This window comes from Monodon monoceros, unplaced genomic scaffold (assembly GCF_005190385.1).
Source record: "Monodon monoceros isolate NGI ecotype Baffin Bay Population unplaced genomic scaffold, NGI_Narwhal_1 Super_Scaffold_18, whole genome shotgun sequence".
Taxonomy (NCBI): domain Eukaryota; kingdom Metazoa; phylum Chordata; class Mammalia; order Artiodactyla; family Monodontidae; genus Monodon; species Monodon monoceros.
This window is the reverse complement of record NW_021703774.1, coordinates 57,194,786-57,214,342: the sequence shown is the minus strand read 5'-3', so window position 1 is coordinate 57,214,342 and position 19,557 is coordinate 57,194,786. Positions and strand designations below refer to the sequence as shown.

The 19,557-nt window shown below is 38.8% G+C and overlaps 1 protein-coding gene across 1 annotated transcript; it reads left to right on the top strand.

Moving 5' to 3' along the window:
* The first annotated feature begins 1,501 nt into the window (after positions 1-1,501).
* On the top strand, positions 1,502-19,149 carry METTL11B (methyltransferase like 11B). Its single transcript, XM_029228576.1, is given in 5 exon segments — positions 1,502-1,655; positions 12,188-12,363; positions 17,873-18,120; positions 18,887-19,006; positions 19,008-19,149. Coding segments are annotated over 5 exon segments (840 nt in total).
* Positions 19,150-19,557: the final 408 nt, after the last annotated feature.

The window sequence follows — 19,557 nt, the reverse complement described above, 5'->3', positions numbered from 1 at the left end:
TTTAGAAGTGAGTCAGTAAGTCTAGCCCTTTCTCAGGAAAGAGGACACAGAGGTGTGAATATCATGCAGAAGTTGGGGATCTATGGGGCTATCTTAGAAGCTGCGTACCATAAAGTGTGCATTTGTGTGTATGTGGGTGTGTACATGTGTTTTCAGGGACACTGGGTAGTCAGTGGTTGCACGTGGTATGGGGCCAAAAGAGTATGAGTTCTTATGGATTTTCCTGTTAAGAGTATTGGAGGGTTAAAATGGTAGTTGTTATCCCTACAGGAAACGTATGACATTCACAAATTGAGAATTTGAGCCAGCTTAATAAAGGGACTATTTACAAAGGTGTGGTAAGTTAAGTATAGAGAAATTACAAGGAATAGTATGTTATTCCAGGGTTTGTGACAGCTTGGTGTATCACTCCCCCGAGGCCTGAAGCAGCATGAGGAAGGAGCAGATATCAGAACTAGGAGAGGATATTTGTATGAGAAGATCCCTGGACAGGAGCTATGACTTTTCACCATAGGAAGCAGTCAGCCTATGGCATCTCTGCAGGGACGGTGCCAGGGGAATAAGTATATTGAATCACTCTCCTCCAGCCTCCTGGTGGCACTACCCATTGGCAGAGCCCAACCAGAAGCCAGAAGGCAAGGAAGTTCACTGATGTTGTCAATATAGTCCAGTCTCCAGTTGCACACAGTAATGTGGGAAGAGTGGAGAGCAGACCTGGAGGGACAATCAGAAGATACCCAGTACAGAAATCAAATGAGTACTTATGAGGAAAATCATATCCATTTATAGGCAGAGAGGAAGAAACAGGCTCACACTACTAGGTATTGTTTAGAGCAAGCTAGATGGAAGAGTTTGTTGACAGAGAAGGGTATTTAACATCAGAACAGGCTTTCATATAATTGTGTCTCTTGAAGATCCTTAAAAATGGGAAACACACATCCATCTCTATGAAATGATTTGGGCAAAACTGTACTGATGAAAGAAGTGTGGGTAGCTAAGATGACTTTGAAGTGTCCTTGTAACTTGAGGTTATGGCATTCTAGGAGGAGTGATGGAAATCAGGGAACTGGATCTCGTGCAAAATATTCACAACTCTTTGAAATGGAAATTAGGCTATTCCAATTTAGGAATCAAATTAAAGCAAGTATTCAGGGTGTTAGCCAGCTGTGCTCCTGCCTGTTTGAAGTGGCAGCTAAAGGAGGGAGGCGTGCTTTTTCCTGGATGAAGCAGGATCTCACTCAGCCTGTTTTCATCTTTAGTTAGCACCTGTTGGCTTAGAGTGGTGTCAGCCAAGCAATCAGATGGTAGATGTGCCAAGTGTCTGACCTCCCCGTGTCTGCCGCCCCTCCCCCCAATCCCTGTGACACCTCTCCTGATACAGATGGACAGGGGCTGGTTTAAAATGACAGTTTCAAGTTCGTGTGGGAAGAGAAAGTTAATTCAAAGAAACAGCCAGACAAGCTTCCTTCTTCTGTAGGAATAACTATTATCCCCTTTCACCATGGCCTACCTGGGAACCCACTTTGCCTTCAGATCCCGCAGGCAGAAGACCAGTGATGAGCTCCGTCGGCATAGCATGTCCTTTATTCTTCACAAAGCTATTTGCAATGACTTCTTTCAGAGCTATCTCTACCTGCTGGAAAATATTCCCCTGGGTAAGTGAGTCAGAGCTACTAGATAAGGGACAAGAAATGACTGGAGCAACTGTGTGAGACTGTGGGGCTTTTGCAAAAGGAATTAGAACAAGGACACTTTCCAGATAAAAAGGACACACAACCAATGTCCGTGGGCTTAAATGTTTCAGTGACATTCTTTTATGGAAAGTGCAAAGACCAAGTATTGCCTGGCAGGACAAGCCTCTATCTGGGGACTTCCATGCACCTCAGACATGGGTAACTTGCTTCTCTGGGTGTTGGTTGCCTGAGTGTCAGGATTATAGAAATTAATTTCTTGAGTTTGGAAGGACATTTTTAGTATTTGCAAAAATTTAGAGGTGGGCAAATTAGGTAACTCAAAGATGAGAATATTAATACAGAAGCATATCAACAAAGAATTTTTTAAAAAGGCTAAACAATAATAGATCAAGGTTGTTGGTGTGTGTGGCTGTGTGTGAGCGTGTGTGTGTGTGTGTGTGTGTTTGTATGCATGAGTACACACTCCACATAATCCTTTCTGGCCTTTCTAAATTACAATAATAGTCCAAGAGCTTAAAAGGAGCAGATTTTAGTTTGGTCTTTGAATATTAAGAAAAAAACTGGGCTGTAGTCTGTCTCCATTTTAGTTATTTCCTCTAGTTTTCAGGAACTGGACAATAGGGCAATAAAAAACTTATCTGGTTTGTCTACACCACTTTTCTCAGCCTCTGTGAAAATGGTTACTTCAGGGCGCTCTTAACAACACTGAAGAGGAAATAACTTGCGATTAAGGAGTAAAGTATCTCCCTTTGATTTATATTTTCCCCCCATGAAAGCAGGAACAGTGTGTATCAACCCCAGTCTGCTTTGTTAAGGTTGCTGAAAGCCCCATTGTACACTTGATGTGGCCAGGGTTTCCAGACGTGAAAGGAGCTACATAATTCTTTGTATTGCATTCAAAACTATGTTAGCAGCTTACCAAAGTCTCTTTCTTTAAGTCCATTTCTGAAGGGAATCTTTAACTCTAGACATACAAATACTTTCATCTTATATATATTTCTTATAAAAATTTCGCATTCATGACTCTATTTGATCCTCACAGCCATGCTATGCGATAGATAGGGTATTATTATTTTTCCACCCACCTTCTCACTCTTGCCCCCTATCTTATCTTTTCAAGTGAGGAAAAGAAAATTCAGAGATGATGAGATCTAATCTAGATAGATCTCATCTAGATACCAAAGAACCCAAGACCAGGGCTCTTTCTGGTAGATAGCACTACACATGAGTAATTCTTTTAGGACATAGTGTACATCTCATTTGTATTCAAATGGAAAAGTTAGAGCAGTCTACTTGGAAGGTGATGATGTTCTGACCACTCCACATATTGTCAGAGCATTGCTTTTCTGGAGACACTCTTTGGGCCACACCTCAATAACAGTAGCTTGTTGGCTCGTGTTGCATTAGTCTGGAGAAAGATATTAATTACAATAACTTATGAGAGGTTCACTAAGGGGCAGATGACTGCCCAATTTTAAAAATAACTATTAGAAAAGAAACTCATCTCTGAAAGTAGCTAAAGATGAATTAAAAGACCCCAATAAATATTTATTAGACAAATTAAGGGCCCTTTACTAATAATTGCAGGTTACCAATGTCCTGAGTTCAAATTCTGGCACTGCTAGTGGTAGAGAAAATCACTTCTGCAAGTTACTAAAGTCTCTGAGCATCATTTTCCTCAAAACTGTGGGGCTGTTGGAGGATTAAATGCAATTATATATGTGAAACTAGCCAACGCTCAGTAAGCATTAGCTTTTTATCTCCTTCCTTAGAGTCAGATCTCTTTTAAAGTCATCACGTAGCCTTCCTTAGAACAGGCATTACCGAAGATGATAAGCTTAATTTGCTATATGGGAGTTTTCAGGCTGCAGTGGATATTAGTCTTCAGTTTGGAAATAAAACTCAGCCCCACTGAAGTGTTTTAGAGTTGGCTTCCCCTCCTCCTGATGATTTCAAGACTTCATAGAAATGAAAATAAAACCCTTCTTTTAAAAGGATGGGGAACCCTACTGTAGAGTCTGCACAGAGAGTTTGTTGTTTGGGGTAGTTATGGGAAGAACAGTGGCTAACCAGACTCTGATTCCTTCTTTCCTTCCTTCCTCCCTTCAACTGCCTGTGTTAGGCAGCCAGGCTCACACCAGCTCACCGTGCAGTGACATTCATTCATGGGGACATTTGCTGAAATATCCCCGACTAGCCTCAGTGATTCATGGAGAAGCAAGAGCATGCCTATTCAAAATCTCCAATGGAAAAGTTAGCTATGCCATTGAATACAACAGGTCTTCACAAAGAAATGGGAGCCAGCTTATTACTATTCTCAGTGGTTTACATATATTATCTCAGTTAATCCTCACAACAGCTCTATTATGTGGTGCCGTTATTTTCTCCACCCTATATCTGAGGAACAGAGGAAGTAAGTAGTGCAGGATTAGAATCCAGGCAGTCTAGCTCCATGGTCTGTCTTTTTTAACCACAAAATCATGCTGCCTCCCATTGTAAATGGCAACTTGACAAATGAGAGGAGCAATGTAAGTTTTACCACTTTTTTTGAATTGACAGGAATACAAAACATAGTCTATGAGGAGCACTGGCTTTCTACTGAGATAATCAACAAGATGGGCAGCCAGTGAGCAGGTTCATATAATCTAGTTTTACCAGCCCACATTCAGTTGGAGGCTTGGAGTCAATGAATTTTCCAAAGGTGGCTGTTTGTGAACAAATCAGAAGTAGAATAGGAAAAAAATTCATATAAATCTCCAGTTTGTATACCAGTGCATGCAGCGGCCTATATATGGCCCAATTGGAGATGTTCATACAATTACTCCTCAGTAATTATTCTAGCACTATCCACAGCATATTTCTAGTACATAGAAGTCAGCGAATAATTATTAATTATATATTGAGCAAGAATCTATTACTCCTGGACATTGTTAAAGGCTTAGTTTAACTTCACATTTAGAACAATAGTTCCACGTGGTTTAGCAAAAGGAACAAAGGCTTTGCATTTATTTATTTATTTGTTTGTTTATTTTTAACATCTTTATTGGAGTATAATTGCTTTACATTGGTGTGTTAGTTTCTGCTGTATAACAAAGTGAATCAGCTATATGTATACATATATCCCCATATCCCCTCCCTCTTGCATCTCCCTCCCACCCTCCCTATCCCACCCCTCTAGGTGGTCACAAAGCACCGAGCTGATCTCCCTGTGCCATGCGGCTGCTTCCCACTAGCTATCTGTTTTACATTTGGTAGTGTATATATGTCCATGCCACTGTCTCACTTCGTCCCAGCTTACCCTTCCCCCTCCCTGTGTCCTCAAGTTCATTCACTAGGTCTGCATCTTTATTCCTGTCCTGCACCTAGGTTCTTCAAAACCGCTTATATTTTTAGATTCCATGTATATGTGTTAGCATATGGTATTTGTTTTACTCTTTCTGACTTAAGGCTTTGCATTTAAATAGGTTTGGGTTAGGGCCTGGCTGTGACACTTCATTTCTGTGTAATATTGAGTAAGTTACTAAATCTTTCTGATTTTCTCATTACTTACCTGTAAAATGATGATTATAATCCCAGTTTTGTAGTGTCATTGTGAGGATCAGAGTGTGAAGAGATGACCTGAGAGTGCCTAGCCTAATGCCTGGAACATAGGTACCCACTAATGGTTAGTAACCAACCCCCCTTCACTTACCCCTTTTTAGAAGAATTAGGCTCTGAGGAGGAAATTGAGAACAATGGCCACGCCTTTGCCATCGCAATTAAAAACTAGAATTAATAAAAACATTTCCTATAATACACTTGGAACTTCCAAATGAAACTCAGCATACAACTCTTGGCATTTTTCAAATTGATTTCATCCCTGTGGTAGGCATTGCTGCACAACTTTTTGTACAGTGATCCATCTTCCAAATGTTTATTGTTACCTTTGCAGTGCAAATGCTGTAAGATCATTTTTTCACTTTAAAGAAATGAAGAACCAGATAATTTCCCTTTATTTAGCAGACTTTCAGATACACTATGTTAGATGGATGAAATATGAGTTTTGGATTTAAATAGACCTAGGTTTAAATCCCAGTTGTGTCACTCACTGGCAGTTTAGATAACCTCTTGATGCCTTGTTTTCTTCTGTAGATAATCACATTTATCTTACATATTCAGTTAGATATAAATGCTTAGCATATGTAGCACATATATACATATTTGATCAGTGATAGTTAATATTTTTTATTATTTGGGTATGCCTAATTAGGAGAGAAGATATATCCTCCTATAGTTTTTCGTAAACTACAAAAAGTGTGACTTATTTGTGATTATGCTGGTTTTTCCTTATAACCATTCACTACTTTGCTGAACCTGTGTATTATTCAAAGAACAAAAAGCTAGACAATATTCCTTTATTCAGTGAACATTTAAAGGAGGTCTGCTATGTGTTAAGTATAATTGTAAGTCCTAGGATTACAAGGAAAATAAAATAGAGCTGTATCCTGAGAGTTTAGTGTAGGAGAGAGACCCACAGATAATTTCTGTGGAATGTGGAAGTCATGATAGAGACCACTACAGGATGCTGCAGAGGTGCAGAGGAGGTGTGGTGACTGCTGGATCTGCTTCTGACTCTTCTGATGCAAAATCTCACCATGAAAAATCTGTCCCCAGTATCTTCACCAGAATTCTGACCTTTTCAAATTTGACAGTGGGTCAGGTAGAACACTAAAGTTGGAATAAAGAGTTAGGAAGACACTCAGCCAAGTGGGCAGGGGATGTGATGTGTGGTGGGAGCTTGAGTACATTCTCGCTAAAGAGGGGAAAGTGTATTTTCCCTCCTTTCCCACCTCTGCTTACGTTATTTGTGTTGAAGGCTGAAAAGAATTTAGGGAACACTGAAATAGCTCTCAGTTGAAAAGAACAAAACCCACTAAAACTTTCAGGGTAGGCAGTGCATTATTTTAGAGGCAAGAAACACCAGACACCTAAAGCATGCAGGGAAGAAATAAAACCTAGGGGGCCTCTCAGGGTAATTCTGAGACTTGTTAATGATGACTTTCTAGCATTCTGGCACACACAGACCCTTGGATTCTACCAGGAACATTGATAAACTCCCACTTCCTACCCTTTCCTGTTGGTGAAAACACAGATGACTTTGGTTTTTTTTAGATTCCATATGTAAGTAAGATCATACATTATTTATCTTTCTCTGATTTATTTCACCTAGTATAATGCCCACAAGGTCCACCCATGTTGTCACAAATGGCAGGATTTTCTTCCTTTTATGGCTGAGTAATATTCCATTGTGCCTAGGTACATTTTCCTTCCTTCCTCCCTTCCTTCTTTCCTCCCTTCCTTCTTTCCTTCCTCCCTCCCTCCCTCCCTTCCTTCCTTAAACTTTTACCATTTCTTCTTTAATGGCTAAAATGAGAAGTCATCACCTACAAACCTCTTTTATGGAAGATCTGACACTTCATAAGGGCATCTTCTAGTTGGACTTTCTTTTCTCTTATAGACTAACTTGATTCAATATTCTATCTCCGATCATTTCAAACTTACCATTTAAATCTAGCCTACATATCCTCTGAAGACTCCCAGGTCAATTTTCAGTTGACAAACAGGTCTAACGTTTGGAATAAAGTCTAAAATAGTTATATCCAACTATTAAAAAGAGAAAAAGAAAAAGCTACTCAGCAAACATAGACACTTATCTCTCAACAAAATTTTTCTTAGAGAGTTCACGAGATCTTTGTTGTTCTTCAGGGCAAATTCACATATACTTTATTTTTATTTTTGTAACAAGTAAGCCGTTGGAAGGTCCTTGGGAGTTCAGCTCATAACATAGGTCAAGAAATAAGTACCATATTATATCAAGAACTAATAGAGTGTCTAGTCTCTGTCTTAGACTACCCCAAGTTTCACAAAAACATTGCAATCATGCAAGAATAAGCCACTAGATGTATTTCTGTAATAAAAAGGCACAGGCTGATGACTGATAACCTTATCTGAATCAGCTGGCACCATTGCAGGAGCTATCAAGAAGGGAGAACCTGGGGCTGGCCATTACACCTCATATATCTTTTTAGTGAAATGTTCCTGTCAATTAGGTGACAAGCCCATAACCATAAAAACGTACCTATTGAGTCTGACCCCTGCTGAGCTTGGCATTCACTTGTAGTCTAAATGTTGCTGGCATAATGGACCATTCCCATTTCCAGATTAAGGGTTTTAATAAACTCCACCAACTTGTTGACTTAACCAGGTGATGATGAGTGTGGCTGTTTTGCTGCTTTGGTTGGATCAACGAGAGAGTACTGGGCTGTGGCTTGCCTGTGATCCCAAGAAGCATTCAACTCTGGGAAGACTTGGTAAGCTGTGATTTCCTAGCCTGCTTTTCTGAGACATACAGAAGAATTTGGAACAGTCATGTTTTTGGCATGGCGATGATTAATTTTTGTCGTCCCTGTTGAAATTATCAGCATTTCTTGAGCTACCTGTTCATACAACACTTTACCAAGTACTAGGGAAGGGGGACTGGTGTAGGTCAGTGGTTTCCAATGTTTTTGAACATGAGGGTGCTCCTTTTAATGTTTTATTTTCTCAATCAGTAACTAACTTGAGTATAAAGTGTCAAAAAATCTATGTATTATTAATAGTTTTAAAAGATTTGTATTTTTAAAATGACAATCTATTGTTGGTTAATATATATGGGAGATATAGTATATAACATTGTTAGTCTCTAGAAAATAAAGTACATGGGAACTGATTCCTGTACCCCTTTTAGCAAATTCATGATCATTCAAGGGTCCAAATGTTGGCCACATCCAGTGTTTTCAAGTTGGGAAATACTGATTTAACTCCACAGATTTAACTCCACAGATGAACTCCACTAAAATGGATAGTAGTAGTGTTTATTGGATTTTTAACTTTTAGAATCAAAATTTGGGATTATGTAACCATTGTTCAATTCAAAGCCAAGTAGTGCATTAGTCCAATGTCACAATCTTTGTTTACCTGAAGAAAAATGTTCCTAGTTAAGGTTAAATAGATTGTCTTTTCTTATACTCCTTCTACATAAAATTATGTCATATTTTGGTTTGCTTCATATCCTGATTGTAACATTTTTATACTGTTGTATATTTTACTTAGAACTTTCAACTGTCTTTTATTTTTGTTGATTGTGGTTAAAAATATATCTTCCTAAGAATATCACTATGTCTCCTTACTTCTTACCTGCTATCTATTACCCAGAATCCAGTTCATTCTACTTCCTGAAGATATTTTTTTAAAGCCTATGTTTTCTGTTGTAATATAAACTGATTTCTTTCTAGATCTGATAGTATCTGTCATTTTGGTATTTCTTTTCATTGGATTCCTGGGTTAATTTCATTGTATATCTTCTCTTGATTTTAACCCTCATTGGGCTGGAATATAGCTTCAAAAAACTTCTGAAGGATGAATCCATGGGAGGTAAATATTCTTTCACCATTTGAATGGTAACAAATTTTAGCCCCAAAATAATTTTCCCTCAGAATATTGATGACACTGCTCCACTGTTTTCCAGGGTTTCTGATGAGATCCGTGTTATATGCCTGATTCTAGTTCTTTGAACATAGGGTTGCCAGATAAAATATAAAAGGCCGGCTAAATTTAAATTTAAGATAATCAACGAACAAATTTTAGTATAAGTATGTCCCATGCAATGTGTGATATTTCAACTGTATTTATACTAATAGATTATCCATTGATTATCTAAAATTCAAAATTAATTGTGTGTCCTGTATTTTTATTTGCTAAATCTGGCAACCCTACTTGAAGGTCAACAAACTTTTTCCCTCTAAATAACTTAATGATCTTCTCATTACTCTTTGTGATTTGAAATTTCCTAAGGATATATATAAATGTGAGTTTTATTTAATTATTAGTATTTTTAAATCCATACTGCTCAATACTTTTGGACCTTATAGTCTCTTTCAGCTCTGGGAAATTTTTTTCTATTATTTCTGTAATAATTTTCTTCCCTCCATTTTCTGTTTTTGAGAATCCTAATTAGCTTGATGTTGGGTCTTCTGAATTGTCTTTTTTTAAAAAATATTTTTCAAATTTTCTTTTTGATTATAGCTCATTCTTTTCATTGAATTCTGAGCACTGATGGAATGTACTTAGCACTTTCAACTCATACAACTTTTATTTATTTATTTATATTTTTTTGGCTGCGCTGGGTTTTCATTGCTGCGTGCAGGCTTTCTCTAGTTGTGGTGAGCAGGGGCTACTCTTTGTTGCAGTGCGCACGCTTCTCATTGTGGTGGCTTCTCTTATTGCGGAGCACAGGCTCTAGGTGCACAGGCTTCAGTAGCTGTGGTGAGTGGGCTCAGTAGTTGTGGCTCACGGGCTCTAGAGCACAGGCTCAGTAGTTGTGGCACACAGGCTTAGTTGCTCCACGGCATGTGGGATCTTCCCGGACCAGGCTCGAACCCGTGTCCCCTGCACTGGCAGGCGGATTCTTAACCACTGCGCCACCAGGGAAGTACATGAATTAAGTCTTTACAGCTCTAATCTTTTTACTTCTGTTTTCCATATCAATCTTTTCCTTTATGTCCTGATAATTTACTCAACGTTATATTCCAAAGTGTTTGGTAATCAAAATTTTAATTTCTAAGAATTCTTTATTATTCTTTAAATTATCATTTTCTTGACATCTTCGATTTATGGATGCACCTGTTCTCATACCTCTTCAAGGGTGTAAGTTTTTGTTTAGTTTTGGTTTAAATTCTCATTCATTTCCTGGATTATTTCTATTTCCTTTGGGGTCAGTTTTGATTGTCTATCTGTATCTTTGTTTTTCAGACTGCCATTTTACCCCCATGTGTTTGGAAATCATTATTTATCCATAGTTAGAAATGAAGGACAGGGGCAATGATTTTCGGTAATGGAGAAGGTTTCCTCTGTTATATACTTCTCCACTGAATAGAAAGGATGACAAGAAGCTCTACATTTGCCGGTAGATCTTGCGAGACTCTGAGTATGAGGAAATGAGGTACTTGGAATCCTCTATATGCCAGAATGAGTAGTGTTCTAGGATTCCAACACTAACTGGTCTTTTTCTCCTAAGGCACTTAATTAATATTTTTTCCTTTTTTTTAGAGAAGAGACATATTTACCCTCCCTAGGATTATAGCTGTGCTGCTTGTCACTTTTGTGGGGAGTGCATTGGTTGCCTCACCAGTTGGCCTGTAGACAGATTTTTTTGTTTTATTAACTCTTACTTCCTTTTGCAACTATCCTGAGCTGTAATTTTTTTTTTTTTTTTTTTTTTGTGGTACATGGGCCTCTCACTGTTGTGGCCTCTCCCGTTGCGGAGCACAGGCTCCAGATGCACAGGCTCAGTGGCCATGGCTCACGGGCCTAGCCGCTCCACGGCATGTGGGATCTTCCCAGACCAGGGCACAAACCCGTGTCCCCTGCATCGGCAGGCAGACTCTCAACCACTGCGCCACCAGGGAAGCCCGCTGTAAATTCTTTAGCTCTGTTCCATCTGCTTTGTCTGTTTTTTGTCTTCCAGAAATTTGTTGAAATCATGAATCCATTGATGGCCCCTTCTCATTTTCTTCACTGTTAAGGGTTGAGTTTATTAAAATGATTCTTGGGGAGTACTGGGGAGCAGGGAGGACAAATGCATATATTCAGCCTACAATCTTGAACCATAAGTTTCTCCCTTTTATCTCACTTTCTATCATTTCCTTCTGAATATCCTCTGATGAAAATATTTTATATCTGCAAATGTGCCTTTTGGTTTAAAAAACACACTTAAATGCATACTCATTTACCCCTCAGAAGTAGAACACATGTTTTTCTAAAAATAAATGTCTTAAAATACCTGAAATAATGACATGACATAGTATATGTGAATATGCCTAGTACACTACCGGGTACAGAATAGTTGCTCAATAAATATTATATTTCTTTTTATTATTTTATTTTCAGAAGACAGAGCTCAAGCACATTTTCTGTAATGTTGGTACAAAGAGATATTTGGGTATGAGTTGCATAAAAAAAAAGAGATGAAAAAATAGCTATGCCTAATCTACCTCGTGATTAGAAGTAAAGATTAGTGATTAAATTCTCATAAAATATTTGGAGGTAAAAGTTACTTTGAAACTTGTGATATTATTTATTCTACTGTAGCAAACATTGTTCAGCTTTTTTTTTAATACAGTGACAAGCTATTTTTAAAATTAAACTCTAGTGTTATTAAATCATGAAAATGCCACATGATTGTGATTTATGCATGAGATACCTGAAGATCATAGGAGTTAAGAACTTTACCCAAGGTTACATAGCAAGTAAGTCACTGAGCCAGAACTCAAACCCAGATCTTCTGACATCAAACTAATACCCTTTCTCCCACAGCACAAATTTGCAGGCTTCTAAGGGGAAATTCAATGCATGATAAGAATAAACTTGTTCTGCCATTTAAATACTGATAAATATTAATAATATTTCATTTGCAGTGAAATTGTATGCTTTAACAAGTCAAGTCATCAATGGTGAGATGCACTTCTATGCCAGAGCTAAACTCTTCTACCAAGAAGTACCAGCTACAGAAGAGGGTATGATGGGAAATTTCATCGAACTGTCCAACCCAGATATCCAGGCCTCTCGGGAATTTCTTAGGAAATTTGTTGGGGTGAGTTATCCAACTGCAGTTTGATGAGGAGGCAAAGTCCTTTCAAACATTGAGCTCACATGCTTCTGTGTTGTTGCTTAAGTCATATTAAAGCCATATGGCTCAGCCAAGAGTTTAGTGTGAAAGCCTGTTTTAAGATGTTCAGAAAGGATAGGTCACATTAAATGACTGGTTTGTCCCACTTGGCATTTCACCCTCCTAGAACCAGCTAATTTCTTCTGCTACAGGGGAAGGTGAACTAGCAGTGTTAATATTACAATTAGTGGATTAAGAAGACTTCTCTTTAAGAGTCTCATAGATAAACAGTTGATACCCAGATGATTGATGAGAGATCATGCCATTTTGGGTTTTGGGGTGATTTTTTGAGTCCCTGTAATAAAAATTCCATGTTGTAAGGAAATGCAAGCTTATGTTCAGTCTAAAAGTGGTAAGTATAGTAGAATCTCTTTATGTTATTCTATACATAGTTGAGACATTGCCTTGAAAGAATGTGATCCCTTTGTAGACTTGGTGTTGGGTGAAACTCCACTTCCTTACTTCCACGCCATATGAAGATGGATCATATACTGTAGGGGCCAAAATCTTGGGCTCTAGAGTCATTACAGTTCTTCTTACTGTATAAGCAACCTTGGGCTTATTCCTTAAATGCTCTTAAACCTCAAGTTTTCACCTGTGACTAGGGCATAACCACAGAACTCACCTCATAGGATAATGTGAAGCTCAAATGAGATAATATAAGTCAAGTGCTTACTTTAGTGCACATAATTATTGCCCAATAAATCTAATTTATTGCTACTACTACTAATAACAAGCTTTCATAAAATGCATTCATTATATTTTAAGGAGCTTCATTCAGTTGTTAGAATAGACTTAACCCACACAATAAAGCTATTGTTGGTTCTACTGAGAACAAAGTCCTACCCAGCAAATAGGTTTTGTTCCAATTCACTATGAAGTCATTCGTTTGAAATTTGGAGTCCATTTTATTCTAATGAAGGAAACATTAAGAATATTATGAATATTTGGGGTTATGTTGTCAACCTATTTAGAAGCATAACATTAATAATATCCCTAGTGTTGAGGTAAGGTTCACTTCACATCCAACTTCCCTAGAGCACCCTTTGCCTGAGTATAGAAAAAAGGATAATGATGGAGCACCCATTGGGCCAAAGTGGACATCAGCTGTGGCCATAAAGACTATGGAGCTAGGGATGTTGGCTGGGGCTATTTCTAGGTCAGGTTAACCTGGAATATTTTTAAACGAGTGTTGCTGACTGATTTCACTGAGCACTTTTTCTGAGATAGTCAGTCACTCTGATAAGCACTTTAGAAGCACTGTCTTATTTACTCTTCATAATAATTCTGTGAGGTAAGTACTATTATCATTTCTTGTTTTCACAGTTGTGGAAACTGAGGCTTGGAGAGGTTAAATAAGTTTTTAAGGTTACACAGTTGGTAAGAGACAGAGCTAGGACTTATGCCTGGCAAGGTCTGTCTGACACCAAACTCCCTGCTCTTATCCACGACATATTTTTTCCATTTGTCTCATGAAGCAGAAAAATCCCTGCTTTGTGTGTGTGTGTGTGCGTGTGTGTGTGTGTGTGTGTGTGTGTGTGTGTATACCACAGACCTCAACTCTCCTCCAGTCTGGCCAAGAGCAATCCCTCCTGCTCGCCTCATGGTGAGGCTGACTTTGATCCCAGTGCATTTCAGAAGCTTAGTTAGTAATCCAGCTGTCTTGTCACTCCATGTGGAATGCCAAGCTGACCACAGGGATGCTGGTCAGACAGAGCCCATACACACGCCCATGGACCCGGGAAAGGAAACAGCCTTGTGCTTGCATATTTATGTTGGAAAAGAGCAGCCTGCTCTTTTCAAACAAATATAAGGAGTCCTTCTTAGTAGACTAGGCTCATTGTGAAGCTGTGACCTCTAACTAAGTACAAACACAGTCTTTTTAAAGAAATGATATTTTGGTACTTTGACCTTAATAATATGCTAAATTAGTATCCAGGTCAAGATACAAGGAGTTAGGGAATATGAGTATCTGACATGATTTATCCTTGTGTCAACTGGGAAAAGACAGATTGTTTAATTTAAAGTTTTTCTTTCCTTTCAACACTTAGTGACATGAGACAGTGGGAAAAGGTGTTTAAACTTGTTGCAAATGTGCTTACTTTAGCAAATAAACAAATGATACCAAGATGATGTCAACAGCATAGCTGATAACATTCCTTACTTCTAGCTGTCTATTGGGAAAAGTAGAAATTTATAAAAAGTAATTGGTATTTGATGATATTTATCTCTTGACATTTCTCAGAGATTGGATGACTAAAAAATTGGGGGCTAACTTGTACTTCATGGTTTTTATAAAGTGGCATTTAGCACTTTCATTTTAGTTTTTTTTTTGCGGTAAGCGGGCCTCTCACTGTTGTGGCCTCTCCCATTGCGGAGCACAGGCTCCGGACGCGCAGGCTCAGCAGCCATGGCTCACGGGCCCAGCCGCCCCACGGCATGTGGGATCTTCCAGGACCGGGACATGAACCCGTGTCCCGTGCGTCGGCAGGCAGACTCTCAACCACTGCGCCACCAGGGAAGCCCTCATTTTAGTTTTAAACTCCAGTGGAAAGAAGGTAAAATAATATTCTTCAAGACAAAATACATAGGCAGAATCAAAATGAAAATGAAATTTCTAAGAATATTTCACTATTTTATATGAATCCATAAATATGAAGATAGGATAATAACTGAAAATAACAAAACATCTTGTTTTGAAATCACACATTGTATGTAGTTCTGGTCACATTCATGGAAGAGCATCAAATTTCAATCCAATCACAGTAGTGGGCAGCCATGGTATCCAAGAGGCTAGAGATGTTGTTCCCAAGATCAACCTTTAAATGTCCCTTCTCAGAGGTGCTGCATGTGAATGAGAGACAGAGGAATAAATGTGGTGCCAGGATATGAGAGGTAGTGCCAACCATGTGGAGTGATATGCAATAAAGAGAACTAGGCAGTAGTGGCGAAGGGGCTCAGGATTTGAGTGAAAGGCATCTTTTGTATTTGTAAATAACTTGTTTCAAGGATAACTGCGGTCAGATATCACACATCTAAGTTGGTGAAAAATACACATCAGAGGATGTGCATTTTCAAGGAAGTTCTATTGCAAATATTTCACCTCTTTGGGCCTCAGTTTCTTTGTCTGAAAAAGTAGGGAGATTAGACATGAATGGTTTTAAAACTCCAGGGTTGTACTGATACCCTTCAAGGGCTTATTGGGAGAATGATAGAAAGGCTGAGTGGGTGAGGCCCTGCCTCACTTTAACCAGAACAGCTTCATATTTATTTGTTCATTGAGAAAAAGGAGTTAAGCTGTTTTAAACTTCTTGAAATCCTCTGGCATAGATCTCTGTTGTCTCTGTTTTATTGTCCCATGGTTCAATTTTTAAAACCACTTGCTATAATAATGTGAACAACATGATCAGTAGAGGCTTTAGGGCTAAATAATGATAAGAAAAAATTATAATGAGAATCTCTAGTTGAGCACACAGATTTCAACTAAAGTCATTTTCAGTAGCTTAAAATAATTTCCCTGTATTTCCCTCCATCTGGTTTATGTTATAAATTTATTTAAATGATGCTACTTTTATGGCCTTCATAACATAAAACTTTAGCCTAGGCCTTTTAATGAATTAGCTTAGTTTATATTATAATATCTGAATGAGGGATGTAGCATATTGTAAGTAGGAATGGCAAACAAGTGGCACATGTACTACCACTTCCCATTCCCATACTCAAGGCAGACATAACTAATCAATCATAGACCTCTTCCTGGTAAGTCTGAATGAAGCCTTAGAATTCTCGTCAACATAACGTTAGACAGCTACTAACAAGGGAACCAGAGTTGTGGCACTTGAGGTGACAGCCCTAAGGTAGAACTGGCTTTGGATTCACACAGTTCACTGTTCAAATTCTAGTTCTGCCATTAGTTGGGTGATATTAAAAAAGTCTAAGGGTCCTCATCTCCAAATTGGAGAATAATCATTATCTTGTGGGGCTTTTTGATTACTATAGTTATTATGGATGCAAAGAGCTTGCTACACACAAGCAGTCAATAAATTGTGATTATTATTATTTCCTCTGAAAAGAAACTACAATTACTTCACTTTTTGTTCTTCTTTGTTCTTGCTGTAAGGAAGGCCTTTTGAGTGGACTGGAAAGCAGCGTTTCTGACGTTTCCTTCTGCTTAAACTTCACCTTTTGATCCTTAGCCAATTTTTTTTTTTTTTTAAACCCTTAGGTCCTGAGAAATCAAGAGTAGACTTTCTCCTTAAGATCTTGATTGACAACTTCAAGTATCTTGTTACTGTAATTTCTAGCACAAAACCTATTCAGCAGCCATCCCAACTGTGACCAAATAATTTAGACCAGCTGAATCTTATATATATATATACACACACACACACACATACATATGTATATATGTATATATGCACATACACATATATACACATATCATAGATGTATACTGGTCATGTACACATACATATATGTATATATGTATATGTGTATATTACTTTATAGAAGCAAGTTTGAGAAAGTTTTTATTGGCTGATTTCCTCCTATCTCTACCCCCTATTCATCTTTCACCATCAGTTAATTTAATGCAGAGATTTACTTTAAAAAAATTTCAGGGCTTTTGTGCCCAATAAATCATGTAGCTTCTGGTATAAAAGCAGAAAACAATTTTTAGCATGAAAAGAGACAAGGGGACTTTGCTGCAACCACCTTTTATCCTCATGAATGTGCTGTGTGTCACTGAGGCTGAGTTTGAAGTAAAATCCTGGCCTAAGAATGGAACAGTTTGCATTTCCTCAGCTCAAGTCTTAAAAATTATCTTCCACACAAGAATAGTAGATAATTCAGAGCCCCCAAAATCAGTTCTGAAAAAAATAAAATTTCAGTTATCCATCCCAGTATGAATTGAAATGTTTTCATTGCATGAATTTGAAAAGTAATTTTAAAACTCTGAAAGACTCTCACTGCTTTGCTCTCTCTTTTTTTTAACAAGGCAATAAGCTATGGTGCAGGTCCATTTAGCTGTGGGTTTGACCCAAATTTACAGTTAACAAAGTTCTATTTTCATAGGGCTTTCAAAGGCCCATTTATCTTAGAGAAAATTACCCAGTTTTCAAACTTAAGACATTATTTTCTAAAATCCTATTTTGAAATTCTTTGAAAGACCTATATTTGAATAAAATAAAGAAGGCAAAAACTAGACATGATTGGATTTTTTTTGAAAAAAGTCATTGAATATTTTATAACTTGATTGTGGTAGTGTTTACGTGCCTGTATACATTTGTCCAAACTCATTGAATGGTATACTTAAAATAGTACATTTAATTATATGAAATTGACCCAAATACAGTTTATTTAAGGAGGTAATTGAGTGTCCAAACTCAGGGTGAGTGTCTGTTCCTGAAGTATTCCACAAGGTACCTTTCTGCAGGGGCCTGGGAGAGCTGGGACAGACTGTGCCCTGGATTGCGGCTCTGGGATAGGAAGGGTCAGCAAGCATGTCCTGTTGCTGGTTTTCAACACTGTGGAACTTGTGGACATGATGGAATCGTTCCTCCTCATGGCACAGAACTACCTGCAGGTCAGAGGGGACAAGGTAGAAACCTACCACTGCTACAGTCTGAAGGAATTCACACCCCCACTGGGGAGATACGATGCCATCTGGATTCAGTGGGTCTCTGGTTAGTCCTGCATGGCATTGCATCTGCCATTCTTCCCTTTCCAGATAGAGAAGAAGAAAACACATGGGGCTGATTGGAGGATTTGTGGAGGCAGAACAAGGACACAAAGGGAGATCTGGCTATAGTTGTGCTTAGAACAGTTAGCTAGCCTTAGGTATCATGGGAACTCCCCCAAAGCTCTGGTCCTCCAGATTTCTCCCATAACATCCTCTGAACAAGCTTGACAATTCCCATCCTTAGGGATGGAGTGCCTTCGGACCAACCTACATCATAGAAGAAACCTAAATATTTGAAAAACTTTAAAAAGTGGGGACAAAAAGAGTCTATCCCCATTTACTGGAAAAACTAGACTTTCTTAGATTTAAATTCCCAGGAAATGAGACAGCGGTGAATTGGATTTTGGTCTGAGTGTGTGTGTGTGTGAGACACAGAGGAATGATGACAGAGTTCGGCTGTCCAGGGGACATGGAGGGAACCCAAGGGATGAGCAATAGTTTATCTTGTGCCTGGGAGGTAGATAGACTAGGTAAGATAATATCTATTTTTTAGAGCATACACTGATTCACCTCAAAGAAGATACCTGTCCTCTTATCTAAATTCTCAAAGCCTCCTGCAGCAAAACAATTCAGGCTATTAAATAATTCATGAATGAGTGAACAAATGAGCTCCTGATTTGTAGCCTTGTGGTTGGTCTGTCTTTCCTACTCACCTCCTTTCCCACCCACCCTTTCATCCTGTTCCCCCTTTTACTTGGCCTCACCTGTTGGGTACCTGACCGTTAAAGACCTTCTTGCATTTCTTTCCCGGTGCCGACATGGCCTGAAAGAAAACGGCATCATCATACTGAAGGACAGTGTGGCTCAGGTGGGCTGCATCTTCCATCTGTGTGACTCGGGATATGGACATCCTCCAGAGCCTCATTAGGAGGAGTGGGCTGGTGGTGCTGCGCCAGGAGAAGCAGGACGGCTTTCCAGAGCAGTGCATCCCAGTGTGGATGTTTGCACTGCATAGCGATGGACACTCCTGACCAGCAGTGGGAGTGAACGGCTGCACTGCACAGTAGTGCTTTGGGAAGAGGTGCTCTCCTCTGAGGTGCCCCTTGTAATTCACGTAGGAGTGGAGGGAAGGGACTACAGCATGTTTGGAAATGACTGATGTAATATGTACATGTTTCCACTAATTATGTAAGTACATGCACACACTCTGTGGATTTTCCAAAAGAGAAATGGAAAGTGGCATCTGGAAAAACTGCTAAACTGTACAAGTGTACACAAAAAACAGAAAAGGGCGCAACGTTCACAAAATCTAAACTGCTTGGTCTCTGAAGATTTGCATTATAGAGTAGTTTAGGGTGGGTGGGGTAAAGCCTAGACCACCTTTCTCTGCCCTCATGCTAGATACATTATACTTCCTTCCTCCTTGGGAATACTACTTC